The 26,600-nt window shown below is 37.7% G+C and overlaps 1 protein-coding gene across 2 annotated transcripts in view; it reads left to right on the top strand.

Moving 5' to 3' along the window:
- The window catches only part of LMTK2 (lemur tyrosine kinase 2), an 81,878-nt gene that overhangs the window by 1,259 nt on the left and 54,019 nt on the right, over positions 1-26,600 (top strand). For both annotated transcript variants that reach the window (XR_006274925.1, XM_038419400.2), the window contains exons 2-3: positions 23,700-23,824; positions 24,867-25,011. Coding sequence is in view for 1 of the 2 variants with exons in the window: in XM_038419400.2 (XP_038275328.1) it covers positions 23,700-23,824; positions 24,867-25,011 (270 nt within the window). In the remaining variant the exon portion in view is untranslated. The remainder of the gene's footprint in view (positions 1-23,699; positions 23,825-24,866; positions 25,012-26,600) is intronic.

Below are 26,600 nucleotides of genomic sequence, written 5' to 3'. Positions count from 1 at the left end.
ATTTAGCTAGGTTTCAGAGTAGCAGCCGTGTTAGTCTGTATTCGCAAAAAGAAAAGGAGTACTTGTGGCACCTTAGAGACTAACAAATTTATTAGAGTGTGTTGTTATGGTATGTGCTAAGGGTTTTACCTTCTCTGAAGCATCAGATATTGGCTATTGGCCAAGTCAGAATCGTAGATTAGATGGTCTGGTGTTCCGATCCAGTTGGGCAAATCATGTGCTTGTATCATTATTAAATGTTATCTCACTATTTACCTAAGTCTCTGGAGCTGTTGAATTTTGTAGTTTCAGAGTAGCAGCTGTGATAGTCTGTATCCGCAAAAAGAACAGGAGTATTTGTGGCACCTTATCTATTTCCACAGTTTTAAGTTCTTTGTATGGCTTCTACCTCTGTCGCCCACAGCTATGAGACCTTTGTGTGATTCTCTTTTTTTCTAATTTTGGGAATGAATCACTGAGACTAACATGCAGAGGGTGGAGGCGCCCTAGTACAGATGTTGCTTACCCTGTTTCTGGCTAGACTGCTGTAATTTTTTACTTGCTGCTTGTAGTTTACCTTTGCCTGTCACACTTGTTTGCTGGCTCTCGGCCTCCATTGGGTTTTCCTCCTATTTTCCTGTACATCAATTTAAAATATGGTTTTGGAGGAGAAAAAAAAACCCTCTGTGTTGGTAGTATAATTTGGTTTTAAAAATCTTTAGTGGTTTTGGGAATGATGTAGCTTATTTGTTTATTTGTATTATATTAGGGGCTAGAAGCCCTAACTGAGCCTGGGACCCCATTTTGCTAGGCACTGTACAAAAGCATAGTAAAAATGGTCCCTTCCCCAAAGAGCTTTCAGTTGAAATAGACAATATGGTCAAAGTTTGGGAGAAAGACATACAGCATGCAAGCAGAGATTAAATTATTTGTCCAAGGTGCCACAAGAATTCTGTAGCAAAACTGGGGACTGAACTCAGTTCTCCTCTATTTTAGGCCAGAGCCATAACCAAAAAAACTACCCTTTCTCCTGAATTTTCTTCTGAGTAAGTAATTCTAAATTGTTTATAAAGCACTTCTTTAGTTTATGTAAAGATGAATATTTGAAGAAGAGAAATGTAAATCAAATGTATATGCTGCTTAAGAACAGAATGGCAGTTTTCTCACCTGTGAATTTTAGGAAGGTTATCCAAATAGGATAAATTTGTCAACAGGCTGTATGATTTCTACATGGCAAATTCAGTTTTGTGATTTTTTCCTTCCTTTCCTAACTGGAATGCAGGGTTTGTTTTTCTAGAGTGATCTCAAAAGCAGAGGACTTTTCCTGATTATGTTGGACTCATTCTCAAAGTATCTCTGCTTTGTTTTTTTTGTTTAAGTTCCTTTTTACTATCAGTATTATGTAGTGTATCTTACAAACCTAGAAACTCAAAACATTCGTTTTTAGTGCTAATAACAAGCTTCATCCTCAGTCTGGAAGATTGGGGCCAAAACTGAATAGATGCTATATGGGATATAGTAATAAAGATGTATTAATAACCTAAACATGATGTGCCATGTACAGTGCAGTTAAAGAGATACTAATGTATAGAACCCTTCGCTTGAGAAAAGAAGTTATTACTGAAAGGAGTATTGTAGCTCTGCATGAATTCAGTGTTAGACCAAAAGACATTGATTACTTAATAGACCAGTTGAACTCAACCTTTTTCATACTGGGAATGCCAGGTGTCAATAGATCACAACCACCACTTCCCATTTTATGACCCCCAACTTGAGTCTTCATGTTCTGTCTCTGGAAGTAAGCATTTAAAGCAAGCCAGTGCCGATCAGTGTAGTATTCTGCAAGAGTAGAGGAATGTTCAACATGGAAAATTCTGGGGTCTTCTCTGAGCTTAACCAAATGATTGACTTTTGCCATGAGAAAGTCAGTGAACTTTGACGTGGAAAGGGGAACTGCTGATGTTGCCTGGCCATTTCTTTGCATAAAATAGTGGAGGTGTGCATTGGTCTTGCCTCTTAATAAATGTCAAAACTGTTACAATATCATAGTACCTTTGTCAGTTCCGCTGGCATCCTCTTTACTTCCAAAGCTTTAGTGTATTCACTGAACAATGTGTTCAAATGGCTTGGTGAGTAAGAGACTGACTTCTAGTCCCAAGGCTGCTATGAGAGTTCCTGTCATGGCTCAAGCGGCACTGTCAGTGTAAATATCGGTATAGCAATACCAATCCAGCACCAAGTACCAGTTGTTAGAAAGCTTTTCTTTTTTTCTCCTGTAGAATAACCTGCCAGTGGACAAAAAAATTGGCAGTCCTCATGTATGAGCCCTTTTCACTTGTACTGAACAAATGCTAAAAATTGGGTAGAAGACCCATTTGTAATTTTATCCTGTTGTATTGAGTAGCTCTGTTCCCAAACATCTGCAGCCATGTCACGAATTCATCAGGTGACTGCATCATGAAGAGAAAGTGCTTTGATTGACTGACAACAGTAGATTCCAACACAACATTTAATGACATTTGAAATAGTCTGCAGTGTTTCCCATTTTTTGAAGCTAGCAGCTTTCATTATTTGCAATGACAAAGTATGATGCTCAGGAGGAAGTCATGCTTACAAAATTGCTGCTGCTAAGTCATATAGGTTTGTAAATCTGTAAGCTTTTGCTTGAATAATTCAGTCGGTTTCTTTCATAAAGATGGATTATAGGTCTCCAATGAGCTCAGTTGTACCTCCTTTTTAATGTCTGTATGCATGCCTCAGAATCCTTTGCCAGCTATTGTGACTGCTCCTTTGAAGAATTTTGGTAGCTAACAAGCATTCTGGGTGGGTGTGTGTGTGTGCGCGTGCGCGCACGTGCATGTGTGCCCTGAGGCCATGAGAGGTAAGTGAGGAAGGGGTGAGAAAAACTGCTCTGTTGCCAGACTGTCTTGAACAGTGTAGGGAACAGGCACTGTAATCAAGTTAACTTCCCTTTGAAGCTAAAGCTGAAGACAAATTGCAGCTACAGGCGGTTCCCAGCAAGACAGATGGACAAAAAGATTACATAGGACACATGACTAGAAAAAGTTGAATTCCATATTAAAAATAATGCTGCATTTTGTGGCATCATGGAAACATGCTAGATTCCATGACCACAGAATTGCAGAGTCGCCATGGCCTTGATTGAGATGAATGAGGCAGTTCATACATCTTGGAGTTATTGTTTTTTAGGCTGTTTGGAGACTCAGACAGCTATTCCTGCATCAATTTACGTTAACCTCAAAAATCTGAGCCAATCTTCCCAACCGTAAGGGTTAAAAATACGCTTTTTTTTTTTTTTTTAAACAAACAAACCAACAAACAAAAAATGGGGAGGAAAGGGAGAAAAAAGAAGGATGGCTGTGATCCCCTGGTGATTGCAGCCCAGAGATCGAGTGCCACTGTGGTACACACAAGAAAGTTACATGGGAAGGGAAAGAGTGGCTGAATAAAGCACCAGCTAAAAGTAGATTGACCAAGATCAAGTTAGTTGATGCTGTGAATGTAAAACCTAAGGTAAAAATCTGGATGGTAACATGCATAATAATTGAGAACTGGAGTGAAGGCTTAATCTTGAGTCATGAAAAAGTAGATGTCTGTTGCTTACAGATTTACCCAGTATTCCTTCAGCACAGAGAAGTCCGTAGAATGAAGCATAGTTGTTAGCTGTGCTTGGAGCCTGTGGAGCATTAGTGGTTTTAAACCTGAACACCTTAGGATGAGAGGGCTGTCTTGTAAAGTTTTTATATTTTGTGTGGCACAGAGCTAAAGGGGTTGGGGGAGAATACTCTTCTGTAAAGATCTGTGTTTGCAAACAAATCTCTTGCACCATCATTGGACACGTCTGCGTTAGCACCTGGTTGACTTAAGTCCAAAATCAAACCCCTTTCCAATATTGCCAGCTTCTACCCTCATATCTGACCTTATACTCTTAAAACTTAACTCAATCCCCTCCCCACAAAAATGAAAATAATTGAAATTAACAGGATTACGTACCTCCCATTGAACAAAATGTCTGTCATGATTATAATTCCAGAGTCCCTGTCAAGTAATAAAAAGAAGGAACAGAAATTCCAAAAATAAATTCTCTGCTGTGAAACTTGAATAGGTGGTAGAATTTTTTCTGAGAGTGGGTATGTCTGACTTTATATGTATGAAGAGTTATTGTGAAAATGGCTTAATAAAAGAAATGGGTTTTGCATTTAATTCAATATGCTGTGAGGTTGACTGTCATGTTGCTTTCGCAGGAATAAGTTCCATTGTCTGGGTCTGGCTCCCATGAAAAGAGTTCTGTTGGTGTTCACGAGCCTGTATTGGTTGCCAGTTTTGCAGTTCCAATGGAGTGTAGCTGTTAAAGGTGGTCATCATGGTCAATAACTGGGAGATGATCTGCTGTCTATCTTAGGCCACTTTTGGAGAAGGTTTTGAGTATTAGGGTGGACTTCTGGAAATAGACTGCATATTCAATGGAGAGTCAATGTTAAGAGCAGAGCATTGTGTGTGGTGTGTTCGTAACCACCTACATGGGACTGTTGCGTTTTGTACTAGTTGAAGCTCTTTCAGAGTGTGGGTTCATTTCTAGTTAGTACTTGCACTAATCTAGTTTGGTGATCACTGTGGCCAGATGTATGCTCATAGGATGAGGTATAATCTTCTAGACATCTGTAAGTGGAAGTGAGAGACTCTCTCAGTCATAGGCAGTTAGGAAGCTGAGAAGGACCATGGGGACAACTTTACAATCGATTGGCTGTTGCCCCTGACAATAGGAGATGTTATTGAGGAGGCAAGTCCTTAAAGGCATTTCCTTCTTAGAACTAGTGTCTGCTAGGTCTTGCCTTGGTTCATCTTAAACTAGCTGCTTTTGAAATAGGTGCTGTTCTTCAGTAGGTCTTGGAAGAGCTGGGAGACAATAGTGTTGAAATCTGCCATTAGGAGATGTGAACTGTGTATTGGTAGAATTTCAACTTGTGTCGTCTACCCAGCTTTCTTCAAGTTGAGGAACTATAGTTGAATTTCTTTTCTACCTCTGATGGTTGTCACTTACTATTATATCTAATTTAATTTAAATTGTGAAGCACTCGGAGTTAATTTCTGCGAGTCCCATGCCATATCTACCCCACTATACAAGTGACAAAATGGGATATTTAATAATCTTCAGCTAGGTGCTATAGAATTTGCATATTCTTGGAACTAAGCTGTTTAAGTGGTTAAACAGGCTTTTTGTAGCCTTTGCAGGGAAAAGGGAAGGATTAGAACCACCACTATCAAAGTAGGTAAGATTATACATCCTGCTATATTATGTGCTAGCACATGCTTCTGTTCTTGAATGTCTTAGGGTTCACCCAACTAGGGAGGTGTTAATTTCAAGGGCATATGTCTGCCAAATGTACTTAATCTGTAAACTGTGTGTGAAGTTTAATACACAGCTTCATGGCTCGCTATTCTCTCAACAACGTATTAGCAGCAGATGCTGGTTTTGAGAGGCCAGTGTTTCAATCCTTGCTCAACTGCATCAGGATCCACATGGCCAGTTAGTGAATGACAGATTAGGGTGCTTTAGATATACACTCTGGTTTGCTGTGCAGTAAATTGCCATATAGACAAGCCCTTTAACATGGGAGTTTTAAAAAGCCTGTGTGAGAGGTTCAGATGTAACCTAATAAAAACTCCTGTATGTGGTTATATCTTTCTGCTATTTTATTGGCACATTGAAACGAGGGAACATGTTTAGTCTCCACTTAAAATAGTTTCAGTGGTCTGAAATATATTATTTTTTCAAAATACTAACATTGTGCTGAAGTTACCACATTAGCAGAAGTCAGATAAATTTATAGTGTATTTTCTTACTGAGTACCAGTTGCTAATAGATGTTTGCAGTACAATACAAGACAAATAAGAGCTACCTGAAGCTGTATGAAGAGCGTGTTTTAATTTTCTTTACTTTCTTTTAAAAAAGATTGAACTTCAGGTTACATTCCTTCACCAGTTCCTGTTAACCTGTGCTTGTTGCTTGATCGCAGTGTGTCAGAAGATGATGAATGGTGCTTTCTGAGTAACAGACCTAGTGTAAAACATATAAATGCTGTAATTATAAGGGCTGTTTGATTTTTTTATGCAACGATGTATTCTATTGTGCCACTGCAGAAATAGCTGTTAAAGGCATTAACCTGAGAAAAATTGTTGTTTTTGACTAAGAGTTGCTCAACAGAGCACAGGAGAAAAAAATGCAGGATGACAGGAATGAGGCGAGCAATGGAATGCGTTTCAGAGTCTGTCATTCTGAATCTAGGACAGTCCACTGATGGTTTTGTTTTGTTTTATCCTACAAATTGGACCTTATCAAGAATATGTATTGTGACATAGTTTTAAACAGGCTAACTGGTTTAAGGTCCTAGCCTGTCGTCTATATGCATTCAAAACTCATAGACTTGAGTAAGAAAATACTAGGAATGGCACCATCATGTTTCCATGTCTATGCATGCTATGGCCCTGTAGATATTTAGATAGCTCTTAAAATGTATTTTGGAGACTTTGTAGAGCAAATAAAGGTCTGATATGGTCCTTCTCCTGAACTGCTAACAATCTAAAAATCAAAAGACTTGTGAAGACATCAGGTAGAATTTCCAGAATATTTCTCCATTTAAAACAATTGCTAACATGGAAGAAAAGTCGAAGCCCCTATAGTTTCTCACCAATAGGTCTTCTGTTTGGATTTACACTTTACCCCAGAGCCATTGACATTTGCAAAACCATATAATCAATTTTACAGATACACATGAGATTGCACGCTTCAAACCTGCTCTCAGTAATACCTTGATAAGGCAAGCCCTCAAATAACATTGTCCAGAAACAGAGAGGCCTGATGCTTATAAGTATGAAGTAATGAACTGGAAAACCAAAGAATGGCCATAGAACTACCTGGGACACTTATCTAAGTATTTCAGAATAATAGAGACTACTCTGGATCTGACTCAGTGTCAGGGGAAAAAAAAAAAAAAAAAAGCTGTTGTCCACTATCACATTAGTATTGTGATGTTAACTCTCAGTAGTAATATTGCTCACTCCCTACATGCTCCCCCCAATTCACCTTGCTTATGGATTCTATTTGTGTCCTCCATTGGGCCCCACAAGCTACCATTGCCCTAGTTTAATCCTAAGTGTATAGATGCATATGTGAAATAAGTGTTCCCTTCAGGTTTTTACCTTGCTCAGTGCATGTTCAATTGATACTCTTATGACAACTTCAAGATTAGCTCTGTAGTAACGCCATAGTTTTGCATGGAGTGCCAGGGGACTCTGGACAGTTTTGACAGCCTCAGCTAGAATGCTATCGTGATAGTGCTGTGCTAGAAGTAGATACAGCTACAAGCATAGAGCCACCATGTAAGTAGCTACTCCCAAAGAGGGATATTAAGTCATGTAATGGGACTGCAACATAGCAAATACAAGGAAACTGCTGAAAACTTAAAATCGGATACCTCTATGAAGCCCATCCCTTTTCCTATTTAATTCTATATAGACACTCATAAAATCATCACTGTGTTATCTGAGTACCTTCCAGTAGTCCACTAAGTGACATGACTGAAATCTGTCATGTGTGCCTTGTTCTTTCTCTTATCTTTGCCGCAAAGGGAGAATTGTTTGTTCAGTGTAGTGTTTTCTTTTGGTAGGGTTTTGTTGTTCTTGGTCTGTTATAATTACTGTTTGTTAGAGTAAGCAATGTTGAAGTGCATCTTGTACTTAGAAGACACTTGCCTTGCTGTTGAAAGCCAATACTTGATATTTTGTAAAGAGAATGTACTTTTGTGTGCATAGGTGCTAAAATTGACAGATTATCTCATGCATGGAGTAGTTCATTTACTGACTACAAGACAAACATAGGGAGAGCTGGGGACCTAAGCCCATATAAATCACTTTTGAAAGGCACCGTGCATCAAAGTAACTTTCCTTGCATTAAGAATACTAAAACACAGATTGAGGCATCCGATAGTGTGTTTATGCTCTAATCCTGAGAATGCCAGCATTGTTTTCTCATCAGGCAGTCTTCAGAGTGACGACTTGTGTACTTGCATGTATGAACAGTGTTTGACTTCACTGATACACACCCATGTGTTTAAGCTTATCTGTATAATTTTCACTAAAATTTGTTTCTGAGGAAGAAACTACCTTGTATATTCAAAAATAATTAAAATCTGCCCAATACCTATTTCATCAAATCTTTCTGCTGACTATATAATTAATATATAGGCACTCAAAGGATAATGAAAAACTGCATTTTGTCAGACCTTTATTGCTGCAGGTTATATATTGTAATTTGTGACCAAATGGCTTGAAATCAGGGCTGTTGATTAATCGCAATTAATTCACGCAATTAACTCAAAAATGAGTCTTGATTAATCTTGTTTAACAGTGCGATTAATCAATAGAATACCAATTGAAATTTATTGAATATTTGGGATGTTTTCAAATATATTGATTTCTATTACAACACAGAATACAGAGTGTACAGTGCTCACTTTATATTAAAAATATTTGCCCTGTAAAAATGATAAACAAAAGAAATAATATTTTTCAGTTCACCTCATACAAGTACTGTAGTTTAATTTCTTTATTGTCAAAGTGCACTTACAAATGTAGACTTGTTTTGTTGCACTCAAAAACAAAATAATGTAAAACTTTAGCGCCTACAAGTCCACTCAGTCCTACTTCTAGTTCAGCCAATCACTAAGAAAAACAATTTTGTTTACGTTTACGGGAGATAAGCTGCCCGCTTCTTATTTACAGTGTCGCAGGCATTCGGATAGCACTTTTGTAGATAGCATTGCAAGATATGCTAAACATTCATAGGCCTCTTCATGCTTCGGCCACCATTCCAGGTGACATGCTTCCATGCTGATGGCATTTGTTCCAAAAATAATGCATTAAATAACTTGTGACTGAACTCCTTGGGGGAGAATTGTACATCTCCTTCTCTGTTTTATCAGCATTCTGCCATATATTTCATGTTGCGTCAGTTTTGGATGATGACCCAGCACATATTCATTTTAAGAACGCTTTCACTGCAGATTTGACAAAAGGCAAAGAAGGTATCAATGTGAGATTTCTAAAGGTAGCTTCAGTACTTTACCCAAGGTTTAAGAATTTGAAGTGCTTTTCGAAATCTGAGAGGGACGAGGTGTGGAACATGCTTTCAGAAGTCTTAAAAGAGCAGTATTCCAATGCGGAAACTACAGAACCTGAACCACCAACAAAGAAAATCAACCTTCTGCTGGTGGCATCTGACTCAGATGATGAAAATGAACATGCATTGGTCTGCACTACTTTGGATCGTTATCGAGCAGAACCAGCCTGGGTGCATGTCCTCTGGAATGGTGGTTGAAGCATGAAGGGACATATGAATCTTTAGCGCATCTGGCATGTAAATATCTTGCGACGCTGGCTACAAGAGTGCCATGCGAATGCCTGTTCTCGCTTTCAGGTGACATTGTAAACAAGAAGTGGGCAGCATTATCTCCTGCAAATGTAAACAAACTTGTTTGAGTGATTGGCTGAACAAGAAGTAGGCCTGAGTGGACTTGTATGCTCAAGTTTTACATTGTTTTGTTTTTGAATGAAGTTTTTTTGTACATAATTCTACATTTGTAAGTTCAACTTTCACAATAAAGAGATAGCGTTACGATACTTGCATTAGGCAAATGGAAATACAATTTTTTTGTTTTTTACCATGTAAATAGTTGTAATCAAAAATAAATATAAAGTGAGCACTGTACACTTTGAATTCTGTGTTGTAATTGAAATCAATATATTTGAAAATGTAGAAAACACCCCCAAATATTTAAATAAATGATATTCTTTTATTAACAGCATGATTAATTGTGATTAATTTTTTAGTCACTTGACAGCCCTCCTTGAAATGTATACATTTGAATTTTTACTAAAAACATTAACTGAAACAATAGCATAACTTTCCATCGAATGTGTAGGATTGCAATAAAATGAATTTAGCTGAGAGGGAGACAGTCAGCCCTGATATATAGGCTGAATGATTAACACAGTGTTCAATTTTATTTGCAAATACCTTTACTGTTCACTACGGATGTTCAACATAGATCTGTACACTGTGGGTTAGAACATTTCTCGTGTGTATGCAGCTTCCAGTGTACTGTACCCTACAATATGTTTTTTATTTGCCTCTTTATTTCTAATAGAAGAAAGTGGTGAAAATCTGATCTGTGCTTATAAGCTTATAGCATCTTATTTATATGTAAAGATCATAGCGTCTAACCACTACATAATGCTGTAAGATTTTTGAAACAATCATATTTTGTGTATTAATGACTTGCAATCTAATATGCTTGCACAGATGTCATTTTGGAAAGTAACATATTTGCTTTTGCTGGCATTACCTTCAATTATAAAATTGCCTGACTTACGTTTGAAGTAGTGTTAAGTTAATCACGGTAACAGTGTGGTAATAGGAACACACTGGATTTTGTATTTATTTTTAGTGATTTTAGTGCAGTAGTAGTGAAGCAATATTCTTCCATGGGATTCATCATGCAGAGATGAAAAAGATTTCAGTTCCCCCAAATAGGACCAAATTTTGCAGCTTCTACTCACATTTTAAGTAGCGTTTATTCATCTGTTATCCTAAATGCCTAAAAGTTGCAGTCCGTAGTGACTTAAAAGAAAATAGTTTAAGTGAAGCGTATGTATTTCACCTTTTATTATGTAATGTTGGGAATTACAGAGCTCTTTCTTCTCCCTCTCTCTGGAATTTCTGTGCTCAGCTGTCTATTCTGAGGTTGTCATCTTCTACCGCTTTTTTTTCTCCCTTCACTAGCTTCCCCAATTGATTGCTCTAGCTTCACATTCTTCTTGTAGCTTGGAAAGTATGAGTAGCCTCTCTTTTAAGGCTGTTGTTTTGATGCTCCTTGCTAAACCAGTCAACAGAAGCAATATGTTTAAATTCTGTATATTCATCCCAACGTATTTTCAAGGGATTATGTTGGAGTGGGCAAACTTTTTGGCCCTAGGGCCACATCGGGGTTGTGAAATGGTATGGAGGGTCGAGTAGGGAAGGCTGTGTATCTGCAAACAGCCTGGCCTCCATCCACTATCCACCCCTGCTCCCTGTCTCCTGACCACCACCCCCCTACCTCCCAATTTCCGCCCTATCCAACCGCCCTTGTCTGCCCCCCAGGACCTCCTGCCCCTTACCCAACCCTCTCCTCTCCCCGCCCCCTTGCCTTGCTGCTCAGAGCGGCAGGACAGGCTTATTCGAAAGCCTGGGAGGTGGGCGGGTATGAGCCACGCGGCGTGACCGCTGTTGAGAGCGGACAGTGGGGGGCAGGGCCGGGGCTGGGGGCTAGTTTCCCCGGCTGGGGGCTCAGGGGCTGGGTAGGACGATCCCGCTGGCCATAGTTTGCTCAACTCTGGATTATGTGAAGAGGAGACAGATATTGCCAAAGGGCTTTTGAAAAAATCTGATTTGTATATAAACATTTTTTCAAGCTTTTAGACTTCAGTGCTGTTAAGATTTTCTTCTGAAAGCTACTTTGCATATTTTAAAACTGGCATTCATAGTCCTTAATGAGCCCCTTTTAATGTAAATTGCATGACAATGCACTTAATATGTTAATTCAGTAGTAAACAAAGCTCATAAACATGACTTTCTTCACTCCCTATATCCAATTCTAAAATGTGGTAAGCACAACAATAAAAGAGTAGACAGAAAGTTTGGATTCTCAGACATGAAGAATTAAGTCATGAGGATTTGGAAACTAGTAGTTTAGAAAACTTTATAAGTGGGTATACAGGTTTTAGCACTTCTAGCCACCTATAACTTCTACTAATCCCGTTTCCATTGTTAAAAGGGTACTATATCCCGAGTATACTTTTTTATTATTAACTGCAAACTGATGGTTCAATAGACATCTGTGTTCATTATGTACTTTCATCAGACAAATATACAATATTTTGGGATAATCCAAGGAAAATCTATTATAAATGTGTGAATTTTCAAATCCCCATATCTGATGCAGTCTGAGATTGTTTCATGCTATTATTTTATTTGTGTCATAGATGGAACTGCTGTGGTTCTTGACTTAGTACATGTCTGTCTTCAGAAGCAAATAGGAAATTCCAGTCTAGGTTTGTGTCTCATTTCTTGTCTCCCACGTTTACTGACAGAACAAAATGTGTGGGGATAGCCAATTTGTAATGTTGCAAGTAGTTTTTCTATATTGTGAAAGGAGATGGTAACATTTCACAGGGAACACATTTTGGACTGTACAGCCAGCTTACCTTTTGAAGAAAAACCTTTCAAAGATTTGCTTGAATTAGTCTAGTGTTGCTTCCTTCACAAGGAGCATTTTAGGTGCAGTCAATCTCCAGTAAAAATCAACCTAGATTATATAGTATTCCCAAATCAGATTTTTCTGACAGTATACTTAACACATGTCTTTTCTAATGGTCCTACATTTTATGATTTGGTTTAAATTAGAAGGTCAAAATAAATTCTTCAGCTCTCCAATTAAGGTTATCTCAAATTGATTGCAGCACCTGCGAAACCACAGTAATCTTACTACTTATATCTCAGATTCAACAGAATAAGAAGTAAACTATTTTCAGTGCTCTACGTAAGGTTACTGATGACAGAGTGCTGCCTAACTGATTTTACGAATGAGTTGTTGAGTAACAGCCTCACCTTTTCTCTAATTATATTAACAGTACTTGTCTAACACAGATTAAAGTCTGCTTTTTAACAGTCCAGTTTGATTGCTTGAGAAATAATTTTTCAAAATTAGCAAGAGCAAAAATTCCAAACTTCATGAAAAGAATGTATCTGATCTCTAAGAGTGAATGACTTTAATTTGTGTGTTTAGTGAATAACTGAAAAGTAAAGTAAGAGTAGTACAGTTTTAAATCAGCTAATTTTCTTATTCTCTTTCCACATTTAACAACTCTTTTGGAGGACTACTATGTTTCAAATAGGCTGTTTTCCTTGATTAAAGTACTGAGATACTGTTTATGTACCTCATTCTGTATAGCTAGAATAATGTTTTCAAAATTTAAAATGTTAGTTTGAGCTAGGATTCATATTCTTTAAAATGTAATGAGTTATTGTTTTGCGGCCTGTTTATATACTTTCCTCAGTTAATTTTCCTGTTGACAGATATTTTTTCCCTTTAAAGAGTTAGAATTTCTCATCCTCATGTTAGGATAGAGATGAGGGTTTTAGGTTTCTTTTGTCTAGGCAGTTTTGCATAAGAGAACTCCTTTTCATGGAATTTAATATCGCATGACGCTGGTGAACACCCCACCCGTATTACAAAAAAAAAAAAGACTTGCTAAATTATAAACACTCTTTTGTTTTGTGTTTTAAATGCCACTACAAGTAGGGTATCTTACCTGAATTTTATAGAATTGCAGTAGGCAAAAAACCAAGGTATTAAGGACCTGAGAAGGTATGTAACTTTACTCAAACAAATAGTCCCATTGAGGGCAATGGGATTTCTCATGTGCTTAAAATTAAGCATGTGTATGAGTGTTTGTAACAACAAGGGCTAAAATTTTATTTTCACTAAATGTCTTTTTGGCTGGCATCAAACCTGTCACTTCAAAACAATATTGCATTTGTGTTAACAGTGCAAAGTTATTTAGATTTTTAGTACATTAACAAAATTATTGTTATACACACAGGCCAAAATTGTACCAAAGCGTGGGATTTTTAAAAGCACCTACATGATTTAGGTACAAGTCACATTGAGTTTAGACTGCAAACCCTGACAGAATATAGCCTGGTCAAAGTGTCTCAGCTTTCTTGACTTGTGGAAGTTGAATTCGTTGTCGGGGAGTGATGTTTGCAAATAAAGCATGGACTATTTGCTTAACTGTCTTGGGTTTGTGGTGTTTCAGTAGTAAGCATGTTAATGAGACCTGGGTTTGTCCTTTTCAGCAGATGAATATTTTAAGAGTGGAACCTCTTAAAGTAGTTTTTTAAAAAAAAAAAGTCTCTGTAAAATTTGAAATTCTACTATTAGGAAACTAAAGAAACAAGTACAGAGTATATTTTTTAAAACCTTGTTTGAGCATTAACTTTCTCTCCTTGTAAAACTGGTGTCGTAGTTGTCGACCTCAGTCACAGAAAAATATGTATAATTATATTTTATAATATTTATAAAATTTTTATAAACTACATATTTTTAAAATAGGCTTTTCATAAATCACAATGTCATGATTGTAATATTTGATGTCTTTTGAGCAGATAGTAGGAATAAATAAATAAACTTATTACCGCTAGAAAGGGTGGGATTCCTGGCCAGTCACAAGATATAGAAACTTAAAACTATCACTGGTTTTTGACTGAATATAGAGGATCTGATAGTGATGTTCTGGTGATTCAAAGAAGAGTGCCTGTTACACTACTTTTTGTTGCCAGAGCAGTGAAGAGCACCCTGATTGTAAATATAGCTCACAAAGTGTAATTTTCAGTCAGTGCTTTTACCTGAAACACAGCTAGGAGGGAAAGAGAAAGTTTTGTGCAACTTCCTTTTATTTAAAAGGCATTTACTTCTAAGTGTCAAGTAGCTTTCAGCCATCCTAGAGGAAATGGATTTGTGGGCAGAGAGGTCTAAGGTACAAATTAAACCTTCAAACAAATATACTGATTCATCAGTCATTTTCAAAATTTCTTGTTTTAAACATCTCTAAATTTTACATTTTCAGTGTTATAGGTACTGTTGCTTTCAGAATTCAGAAAATTTGGGTGCGTGTATGTATGTGTATAACTTCATATACTATACCCAGCCTTATTAATAGAGGAAACTTGAGTCAGAGATGTGGAATAGATTATGCGACAAATTGCTGATATTTCTAAATTATTACAAATGAAAAATATATAGGCATTATGTAGAAGACTTTATTTGAATGCATATAATTTGTTTTGCTACCAGAGCTCTTTCCGTGCCTGGCTACATAATTCTGACTCCAAAGCAATAGTTGACTAATCCTATGGTGTACTAAGATGTCTGTTGTGTTCAAATAAATAGTCAATATTTACAATAGCGGTGTGCGTGTAATCTAATTAAATTAGCATGCTTAGAGCCATTTTGAGGGAATAAATCAAAGCACCAACTACAGTTGAAGTCTCAACTTCTGAACTTTATAATTTCTGCGTTAATATTTCATACTTCTGTTTAAGTAAAAATGTTTAAACATCGTAAAATACACCAATATGACCTTTGTAAGCCATATTTTGATTAATTATGTCAACTGAATTAATTTTAAAATGTGTACAGAATAAGTGAGGGGTTCTTTTTCAGTTTAACTCTCATGCTGAAGACCAAGACAAAAATCTGTTTTACAATTAATCTGTTAAAGCTTCAACACTTAAACCCTGGAAAGAATATGGAAAAGGTAGAAACAAATGTTTATACATGTTGTCTCTGTAACAAATAGTTGACCTTCAATAAGTAAAGTAATTGTGTCAGAAATAATTCCTTTGATTGTAGACCTACACTGTTTTTGTTCAGATCACTTGAACATTGTCCACAGTAATTTAAGGTTATCTTTAGGGACAATTAGTTGACTACTTTTTCCTTAAGTTCTGACCCTATATCAAGATGTCGTGTTGGGTGGATGTTCTTAGTCATGAAAGTGTGTCAGAGTGCATTTTGTTTCAAGGTGTAGCTTTTGATGTTAGTAAAATTTTATGGAAACAAGAGAGGCTTTATGTACTTTAAATAGTACAATATTTTTAAAAGACTGTAGTATCTTTAAAAAAAAAAAGACAAATTAACTCAAATTCTTAGGCTTTCCTAAGCTTGGTTACTAGTCTGCTAGGGTGGTTTTATAGATGTCAGTTTTGATCTAAATGGTATTATATAATGTTCTTAGTCTGAGGTATTCCAGCTGTCCCTCCCCAGCCCGTTCCATTATTTTTGTGTATTACAATGGTTACTTAGTATTAAAAGTGAATGGGAAGGTAATTTAGCAGTCACTCAAGACTTCCAAATAAACATTAATATTTTCTAATTGAAAATATGTTCTCCTGACCAAATCAGGTATTCCCTTGCTGCATATGCAAGGTCAGAAAAGTCAGGGAATCATTATGTATTGATGTGTTGGAGCAGAAAGGGAAAGTTTACAGAGGGGCAACAAAAGGAAATGTTGAATCACTTTGTGCGTTGGAGTACTGACATTCTGCAGCAAAACACTGGCAAAACTGGTGAGTCTGCAACTGAGAGGATCCACTGGCTTTAACACCTTTGTTTGGAGGAACGCAGCGGGCATTAACACGCTCCCCTGTTGGGTTTGGGTTGGGAAGCAGATTATACCACCTCCAAACGCCTGCCTAAATTTACTGCATAGAGCTCACTTATTCAGGTTGACTAGGTTTCCTGGGATGGAGAATTCCTTTAAATGTTCACAAAGGAGCCAATAGTTTTAAAAACTATGTAAGGTGAAAAAGAATGGTACAAGATGCATCCCTTTAGTAGCACCACAGGCCACGTTCAGGTTAAGGAACTGAACCTCTCTTGGTAGTGATGTTACTCTAACATAATTCCTACTCTGCTCAGCTTGCCTTGCCATCCTTGTCACCCAGCCTCCCTTTTCTTCATTTCTCAACACTGTGCTCCTACTCAAACGCACTTCTTCTACCCCATCCCACAATACTGCTCCTCCCGATTCCCTAGTTGACAGCCCCTACATACACACACGCACACTGCACTTGTCTGGACACTCAAGTAGTACTGTTTGTTTGTATCGTGGTAGTACCCCGCCATGGTCCAAAAACCTTATTGTGCTCTGCTTTGTATTTAAAGAACAAAAAGAGGGTTCCTGTCCTAAAGAGTTTATAGTATAAATAGAATCTTGGGTGCTAACTTTTCATAAATGAAGTAAGGAATGACAAGGTTAAGGTAGAAGAAGTGTGTAGTGCTCCATAACTCTTAATTGTACACTAACATAGTCCATAATTCTGAGTTAAAACTGTACTCTAATCTTTTACAGCAATGTTAGTGGTCTTCATATTAGGGCTGTCAAGGGATCTTTAAAAAATTAATAGCAATTAATCGTGCTGTTAAACAATAATAGAATACCATTTAAGTATTTGTGGATGTTTTCCACATTTTCAAATATATTGATTTCAGTTACAACACAAAATACTACAACACAAAATACAAAGTATACATTGCTCACTTTATATTTATTTTTGATTACGAATATTTGCACCTAATACAAGTACTGTAGTGCAATCTCTTGATCATGAAAGATGAATTTACAAATGTAGAATTATGTACAAAAAATAAGACAATCAAAAATAAGACAATGTACAACTTTAGAGCCTACGAGTGCCTTCAGTCCTATTTCTTGTTCAGCCAATCACTCAGACAAACAAGTTCGTTTACATTTGCAGGAGATAATGCTGCCCACTTGTTTACAACGTCACCTGAAAGTGAGAACAGACGTTTGCATGGCACTGTTGTAGCCAGCGTTGCAAGATATTTACGTGCAACATACTCTAAAGATTCACATATCCCTTTGTGCTTTGACCACCATTCCAGAGGACATTCATGCTGATAACGGGTTCTGCTTGATAATGATCCAAAGCAATGCAGACCGTTGCATGTTCATTTTCATCATTTGAGTCCAATACCACCAGCAGAAAGTTGATTTTCTTTTTTTGGTGGTTCAAGTTGTGGTTGTTTCTGCATTGGAGTGTTGCTCTTTTAAGACTTCTGAAAGCATGTTCCACACCTCGTCCCTCTCAGATTTTGGAAGGCACTTCAAATCCTTAAACCTTAGGTCAAGTGCTCTAGCTATCTTTAGAAATCTCATATTGGTACCTTCTTTCCCTTTTGTCAGATCTGCAGTGAAAGTGTTCTTGAAATGAACAACACGTGCTGGGTTATCATCCAAAACTGCTGTAACATGAAATGTATGGCAGAATGCAGGTAAAACGCAGAGCAGGAGACATACAATTCTCCCCCAAGGATTTCAGTAAAAAATTTAATTAACACACACTTTTTTTTTTAATGAGCATCATCAGTATGGAAGCATGTCCTCTGGAATGGTGGCTGAAGCATGAGGGGCATATGAATGTTTAGCATATCTGGCACATAAATACCTTGTAACACTGGCTACAAAAGCTCTATGTGAACGCAGGTTCTCACTTTCAGGCGACATTGTAAATAAAAAAGTGGGCAGCATTATCTCCTGTAAATGTAAACAAACTTGTTTGACTTAGTGATTGGCTGAACAAGAAATAGGAATGTGTGGGCTTGTAGGCTCTAAAGTTTTACATTTTGTTTTTGAGTGCTGTTACGTAACCAAAAAAAGTCTACATTTGTAAGTGTATAACTTTGACGATAGAGATTGAACTACAGTACTTGTTTGAGATGAATTAAAAAATACTATATATTTTGTTTTTTACAGTACAAATATTTGTAATAAAAATAATAGTGAGAACTGTACACTTTATATTTTATGCTGTACTTGAAATCAATATATTTGAAAATGTATAAGAAACATTGCAAATGTTTAATAAATTTCAGTTGGTATTCTGTTATTGTTTAACAGTGCGATTAAAACTGCAATTACTCGCGATTAATGTTTTTGAGTTAATCACGTGAGTTAACTGCAATTAATTGACAGCTCTACGTCCTTTCCTCCCCAAAACAACCCTTCCTCACATTTTATAAGGGTTTTCATTACATGTACTTTGGTGCACATGCAAAGTCCTTTTATCTGTAACCTGAAAGACTATATGTCTTGACATTTTGGATTGTAACAACTCCCAGATTTATCCTTTGGATTTATGGTCAATTATGCCAGCTCTCATGCTCATGTTTGTATTTCCTTAACCTTTTTACAGGTTTTGAATAACTTGAGTTCATGAATGTGAGACAAATGGCAAGGGGTAGCATTCTTGTTTACAGTCTAATAGCTGTGTTGGTCCATATCGTGAAAGAAAACCTGCACAATGCTTTAAAAAGCTTAAAAGCATGACTTTGCTGGACACTAAAAATCATGGACTCAGTAAAAAGACATTGGATTTATGGCTCAGTAGAAAAATATGTAACTCACTAATGCTCCTTTGTCTTATGACTGTGAGGTATTAACTGCCCACTTCACCTTTAATGGTCTCTTGCAACATGTATTAACTCAGGGGTAGGCAACCTATGGCACGTGTGCCGATTTTCAGTGGCACTCACACTGCCTGGGTCCTGGCCACCGGTCCAGGGCTCTGCATTTTAATTTAATTTTAAATGAAGCGTCTTAAACATTTTAAAAACCTTATTTGCTTTATATACAACAATAGTTTAATTATAGAGTAAAGACTTTATAGAAAGAGACCTTCTAAAAACGTTAAAATGTATTACTGGCACGCAAAACCTTAAATTAGAGTGAATAAATGAAGACTCGGCACACCACTTCCGAAAGGTTGCCGTCCCCTATGTTAACTCCTTTGCTTAATAGGTTTGTTCCACCTTGTATATAGTTGTGGCACTCTGAGTGCCTTTCCAAGACTTGAAGAAGAGCTTTGTGTAAGCTCAAAAGCTTGTCTGTTTTTGCCAACAGAAGTTGGTCCAATAAAAGATTACATCATCCACCTTGTCTCTCATAAGGGCTAGCATTGGGAATAGAAAGCAGTGTTCTGTACCAGCTTTCCCACATGACTGTCGTCTTCCAGCTATAGATATTTCCTGGGCTTGTTCATTCATGATATAATTTGTGACAACTGAGAACTAATTTAATACTTCTAAGCAAATTTGACCTAAATTGAAATAACTTTTGCAGACCTGAATTCTGTCTATTGCACATGTCCACTAGCCTGGTTTTTATATTGCCCTTCTGTTCCCCTTTTGGCTCTGTCCTCTTCACTCTTGCTCTGTTTCACAGCACTATTGGCTCCCAGCAGTCTGCCATGTCTATGGTGTCCTATGTGCTCTTAAGACTCTTCTGATATTTACTGGTTTCAGAGTAGCAGCCGTGTTAGTCTGTATTCTCAAAAAGAAAAGGAGTACTTGTGGCACCTTAGAGACTAACAAATTTCACTCTATACGGCTAAATTCAGTGCCTTGCATAATCACAGGTTTCAGAGTAGCAGCCGTGTTAGTCTGTATTCTCAAAAAGAAAAGGAGTACTTGTGGCACCTTAGAGACTAACAAATTTACTCTATACGGCTAAATTCAAAATTTGTTAGTCTCTAAGGTGCCACAAGTACTCCTTTTCTTTTTGAGAATACAGACTAACACGGCTGCTACTCTGAAACCTGTGATTATGCAAGGCACTGAATTTAGCCGTATAGAGTGAAATTTGTTAGTCTCTAAGGTGCCACAAGTACTCCTTTTCTTTCTGATATTTACTGGATGCCAGCTCAAGCTGTATCAAAAACTGAATTAATCGTTCTCCTGAAGTTCTCCCTTATTTTATCATTTTCAACATCTTTTAGTCTCCCTTTCCACATGTCAGCAAGCTTGCTGTTATATTTGGCTCCTTTCTCTTGTTCCATCTCATAAACTTGATCACTAAATTCTTTCAGTTTTGTCCCTGACGTTTAAGATGCTCTCATTCCTCTGTTTGCACTGTAAAAATCTTGTTCAGTCGTAAATCTTCCACTTCATTTCTTTGGGCTTCCTAACACTTGAATCACCTTCAGCTTCACTACAAAATGATTGAGTGTGATTGTAACATCATGTAATGCCCAGTGGCTGAAGCAGGTTGGGGCAGTCCAGAGCGCACCTTCAGGAAGTGGTGAAGTTGATGTTCAAAGCTTACTGGGTTGATTTGCCTGCGGATCTGGTAGGCTCCTAGGTGCTCATGATCCAACTTATGTGCAATCTATTCGTTTTGAGTTATTTGGCCGTTAGACATACTTCAGCCCTACTGAAAATGTAGGGCCCTCCTGCTGGTGATAGTGACCATGGTGTTTGTATAGCGCCTTGGCTGCCTCTGTTTTGTTTCAGCTCTTCCTGTGTTTGATGAATATGACGACACAGATGTAAGGCAGTAGGAACTATGAATGTTGTGGGTAGTGTGGGGTGGGAACAGAAGTGGAAGCCATAAGTGGCAAAATGTGGGCTCATCTTGGTCAAGGCGTGGTCTGCATTGTTGTATATGAATTGTGCATATGGAAGCTGTAAAGCTCAGTAATTTTGGTGGTAATAGTCCAATACCTGGTTCAGTCTTTCTGATTGTTTATTTGTGGATGGTAGGCAGTTGGTGAATAGAGATGCATCACTAGTAGGTGGCATGCCTCCTGCCAAACCCAAGATATGAAGTAGGTTCCCCGGTTTGGAAGGCTGTAGAGCAAGGGTGGGGAACCTTTTTTCTATCATGGGCCATTAAGCCACAGAAAAAATCAATTGCAGGGCACACAGAAGTAAAAAGCAACTTAACTTAATATATTTCTCTCTCTCTCTCTCTCAAAAAAACAAACATTCAACTCACCTGCTTTTTTTTTAGTATGATGGCTGAGGTTGCAAATTCAGTCAGATAGCAGTTTTTCACACTACAACCCTTGCAACCCGAACACCGTAGGCACGCATAGGTGGCTTGGGGACATTACTGGCTGCTCCCCGCTAGAGCACTGGAAGCACGTGAGGGCCGAGGACGAGGTATGCGCTGCTGGGCTCCAGCACTGGCTGTTGTAGGGTCATAACGCACTAGAGTGGCTGGAGGCTTCACCTTGCCCCAGTGTTGCTGTTACAGCTGCTGTCTGCAGCTTACCTCCTTTCAGCTATTGTCATAGGTCTGTATGTTTAAAAATACTTGCTTTAGGCTGGATGAAATTAAGCAATGTTCTGGATCCAGCCCGCGGGCTGTAGATTCCCACCCCTGCCGTAGAGGGAGAACATGCATGATGAGACTAGCAATATCCTCGGCTGTGGGAAGAAGTGCCCCAGTAACGAAAGGCACTGCTTTTGTCAGTTGGTCCATTACTATCAATGTGGTTTGGTGTCTCTCAGGTTCTGTTAGCTTGATGACGAAGTCCGTTGTAATATTGGCCAAAGGCCTTGAGGGGGTCTTGGTGGGTGATTTGCTCCTGGGGGCTCAGCATCCCCTTGGGCTCCTTTGATGCCATACTTATTGGATCCATACCATTCTGGAGTAGGACGAGCTTAGGAGGAGACTGAGCAGTGTGAGCAAACTAATGCCCAGTGCCTGAAGTGGGTTAGGGGCAGTCCAGAGCTGTGCTCAAGTGGTGCATGGGTGGTCTGGTATTCAGGAGGTCATCCGCTATTAGAAGCGGTACAGAGCTATGGTCTGAGTTCTTGTAGGGGAGTTTGTAGCTGGGAGATCCAGTGCGAAGGACTGGGTTGGCAGGATAGATAGGCGAGGTCAGATGAGGCAGCAGGGCAACAAGGCCAGGTGGTCTAGGCAGCAACCAGGGGTAAAAACGTGTTGCTCAGACAGCTTCCTCTTCCTGTTGGGGTCTTTATAAAGTCCAGGTATCCAATGGAAATGCTGCCTGTCCACCCAATCAATGGTTTGGGGTGTAATTCCTTTGGAACTGTAGATCCTTAGCACTAACGCTGCTGGTTGGGGCAGTGTTACTCAGCATTACTGCTATGGCACAGAGGCTGGGAATGTGGTTTAGGTACCCAGCAGGCCTGAATTCAATACTGGGGTCCTGTTACAGCAGACACCCTCTCTGAAAATCCCTTCACTGGCTTTCTGGCCTCCCAAATAAAATTCAAACTCATTCTTGCCTTGAAAGTAACCCTCAACTTAAATCTTCTTACTTCCCTGATTACTTATTTATTTGTTTTTACTTAGCCACACTAGTTTCCCCTTCACACAATCCAAACCATCTCTTTGTATGTCTGCCTCTTTTCCTTCTTTCATACGTGGAACTGACTCATCTAGTCAAACATGCTTCCCTTTTAAATACTCATTAAAAAGTATTGCAAACTAGTTTGTTACATATGTGTGTATATATAGCTTCATATTTCTTTTAAAAATAAATTCTCATTCTGAAGATGTATGTCTTGGCATCCTCCCAATTAACTATATGAACATGTCTGTCTTTGCCCTGGTTCTCACTCCTTGTTCCTCCCTGTGTTGTCATCTTAATGCAGCTATTCTGGCAAGGACTTAATTTGTTTTGGTAAAATGTCATGCAAATCTGTGACTATGTACGTGATAACCCAGTTTATCTATATGCAGTATTTTTGGACATTTTTCATAATGTCCCTTGTAAAAAGCAGTTGATCCTAATCTATTATTACAATGCTCCAAAGGAAGGTGAAAAAACTTCTAGGTATTTGCCAATATGTCATATTTCTCCACAAGCCATGCTTAATTCTGTGGATGTGAACAGGAATTATCGGAAGCACTGAGGGTATGTCTACACTGCAATTGAATACCTGAGCTGACCCGGGCAATAGGGGTTTAAAATTGCAATATAGGTTTTTGGGCTAGAGACGAACCTCCAAAATCCCACAAGAAGGGAGAGTCCTGGAGCTTGCGCTCCAGCCCGGGCCCAAATGTCTATACTAGTTTTACAGCCCCCACAAGCCCAAATCAGCTGATGGGTCAGCCATAGGTGTTTAATTGCAGCATAGACAGATACCCTAAAATTCATTTATATCTTGCAAAGTAAATAGTGTTTGGCAGTGTAGGTTTTAAAGAGTGTTTAACTTTAAGACTTAAATACATATGCAGTTTTAAACAAATTTATTTATTTCTAGGGGAAACAGCTGCAGCTGAAGTTTCTTCCTCTTTTGTGGCTTTGGCTGCATGTAGTTTAGTAGTCCTGGTAATACTGCTTGTGAACTGTGTGTCCTGCTGTAAAGATCCAGAGATAGACTTCAAGGTAAGCATTGACATTAAAAGTGATACAAAAGTAATCTGGGATGGATAATGATATAACTAATGTACAAATGATTCAGAATATCACTCTACAGTGGATGTGATTTAAACATTTTTCCTCTCCTGAAATGGCCAAATTCTGCACTTGCTTAGATGCTATGCAATACCACGGAACACAAATAAGTGCAGAACTTGGCCCAGAGTGCATGCTACAGCAAGTTACTTGTAATTTACTACAGTAAAAAGTTATCTTAAATGTATATATTTGCTAATAATTTTACTAGTTGTTTAATGCTTTGCAAGACTACATGATAAAGATCAGTTTTTCCTATATTGTCCTTGTTTTGTTTGTCTAATTGCCATTTTTACGTATTGACAGGATTACAGAACTTCTGTTAAATCATTAGAAGGTACAACCTAACAATAGCTAAACTCTACCTAGTGGAAAAATTCTGATTAGTATTCAGATACAGCTATCTTTGTGACCTCTGTGAATTTGGAATTACTTTGAATCATTGGAAGTAAAGCTTAGGCTCAGCTGCTTTGAGATAATGTAGATGTTTGATCAAGTTATTTACATCATCTGAGGCAACATCTTTTGAAATCTCTCTAATTTTTAGCATATCAGACTAGCAGTGCTTCTACCTCATAACCCTGTGATTAAATGAAAAAAGAATAAAGTTATTGCTACTGATTGTTTTTGGAAATGCAGGACTTCTGGGAATCTTGTCTTCAAATGAAGTCCTTTTTTAAAATGGAAGTGGTTTGTTGAAAAGAATAAATTTGTTCAACTACTAGAGAACTTGAAAAGAAATTAGATCAAAATGATTTAAAACAAACAAAAAAAACCTACGTAAATATATTATTATAACACACATTACAGTTGTCTCTGGATGGGGCCGTTTGTTACTCCAGAGCTGCTAATTCTGATGTAGTCAAGTTTTCATGTTCAAATCTGATACACTGTGAAAGAATATATTAGTCTTCCAGTTTGAAGGCAGTAAGATTCCTTGTATCGTGGTTTCCTAACATCTTTGCCCTTGCAGGAATTTGAAGATAATTTTGATGATGAAATAGATTTTACACCACCAGCAGAAGATACCCCATCTGTTCAGTCTCCAGCAGAAGTGTTTACTCTTTCAGTTCCGACCATTGCTTTACCAGCTCCATCCCAGTTTCAGCCAGCTGCAGGTGATGTGAACCTTTTCTTGCTATGAAACTGAAGATGACAAAGTGATGGTCATTTAGTATTCTAGTATCTGAAATATAGTATTCATATGTGCATCTTGTTTATATTGTGTATATATTACACAAATCTATTGTTTATTTACTAAAGAGTTTACTGACTGAGTCTTACAAATAAACATTTGCCTAATCATTTTTATTGCAGCATAAGAACTTTATGAAATCCAGAAAAAATTTGTTTTTCTGTTAGATACAAAATAAAATGTATTCAGATTCCCTGTCTTCAGAAATCAGCTATAAAACAGTTTTCAGACTCTAAATTTTCAAAAATGAGTATAATTTTTGCCTCTTAATAGTCCTGGTTCATGGACTGTTCTCAATGAAACTCGTAGAATTTTAGCCACTGACTTAAGTGGGAGCAAGATTGAGCTTCATTTTAGCAGATTTTGGGGGGATCTGAAACATGCACCTGTAACCCTGTTTGTCACACCATTGGCTTATTTTTACTGAGAACATGCTTTGCTTCAAATTTGTGAGTATGATGCTGAAAAAATGGAATCAGATTAATTTTTCCTGTGATTAAAAAGGTTTCATGTATACTTTAAAAAAAAAAAAAAAGGCACAGTCCCCATATAGGAAACTATAGTTACCTTTAATTTAATTGCAGCATCTCAAATATTACACACAAATTACTATTTAATATAAAATATGGAATTATTATTTTCAGATGCACTTAACGCTTCTCATTTAATACAAAGAAATCTCTCTGGCAATGCATTCTTAGCCAACTGCAAGTGTTCAGAGACGAGACCCAAAGGAGACTTCAGTAACTATCCAGAGTTTTAAAAAGAAAACCATTAACTAAATGACTTCTAAAATTTTTGCTTAAGAAATACAGTATCTTATATTTCAGCAGTGTGCATGCTGAATTTTCTATACATCTGCTACCTATTAATGTGGTCTTTCCTGATTACCAATGATTCCATGAGACTGTCTAACTTTGCCACAAGAATTTTCTCTAGGCAAATATATGAACTGGATTGCACCTTTAAAATGCTTGGAAGCTTTGAAGTTAAGTGAGAATTATAAATCACAGTGATTTCAGGTGTCTTTTTACTCTCATCAGAAGCTATCTATTTTTTACACAACTTTTTGAAGGCCATTGATCCAGACTGTAAAGTAGACTAATACCTTTGGAGCATTTTGTCTGGGGTAGGAATGGCTTAGAAATGTCTAGGAATTGTCATGTCCACTATGTATGAGCAATAATCAGTGTAATTTAAAGGTATTTGAGCCCATGTGTTAAATCTGTAAGTACTGTAGGTACATTTGCATGATGTGCTATGAAATGATATACTTTTATTGTGGTTCAACAAATCAGTGAACTCCAGGCCTTGATACAATGGAATATAACAGCTCCACAGGAACTGTCCTAGTCGGTCATGTCTGGAATTCACAGGCTGAAGAAGGCTTAAAGACCCCTCCAAACCAGAGATCAATGGTGTCTGTTCTCCATTGCTCAGGGTCCAATTATAAGATTTCTGGCAGTCAGCCTCCCTCATCTGTGTATGTAAACCCATGCTTGAAAAATGTAC

Source organism: Dermochelys coriacea, chromosome 10, assembly GCF_009764565.3.
Source record: "Dermochelys coriacea isolate rDerCor1 chromosome 10, rDerCor1.pri.v4, whole genome shotgun sequence".
In the NCBI taxonomy this organism is placed as follows: Eukaryota; Metazoa; Chordata; order Testudines; family Dermochelyidae; genus Dermochelys; species Dermochelys coriacea.
This window is presented reverse-complemented; position numbering and strand designations above follow the sequence as displayed.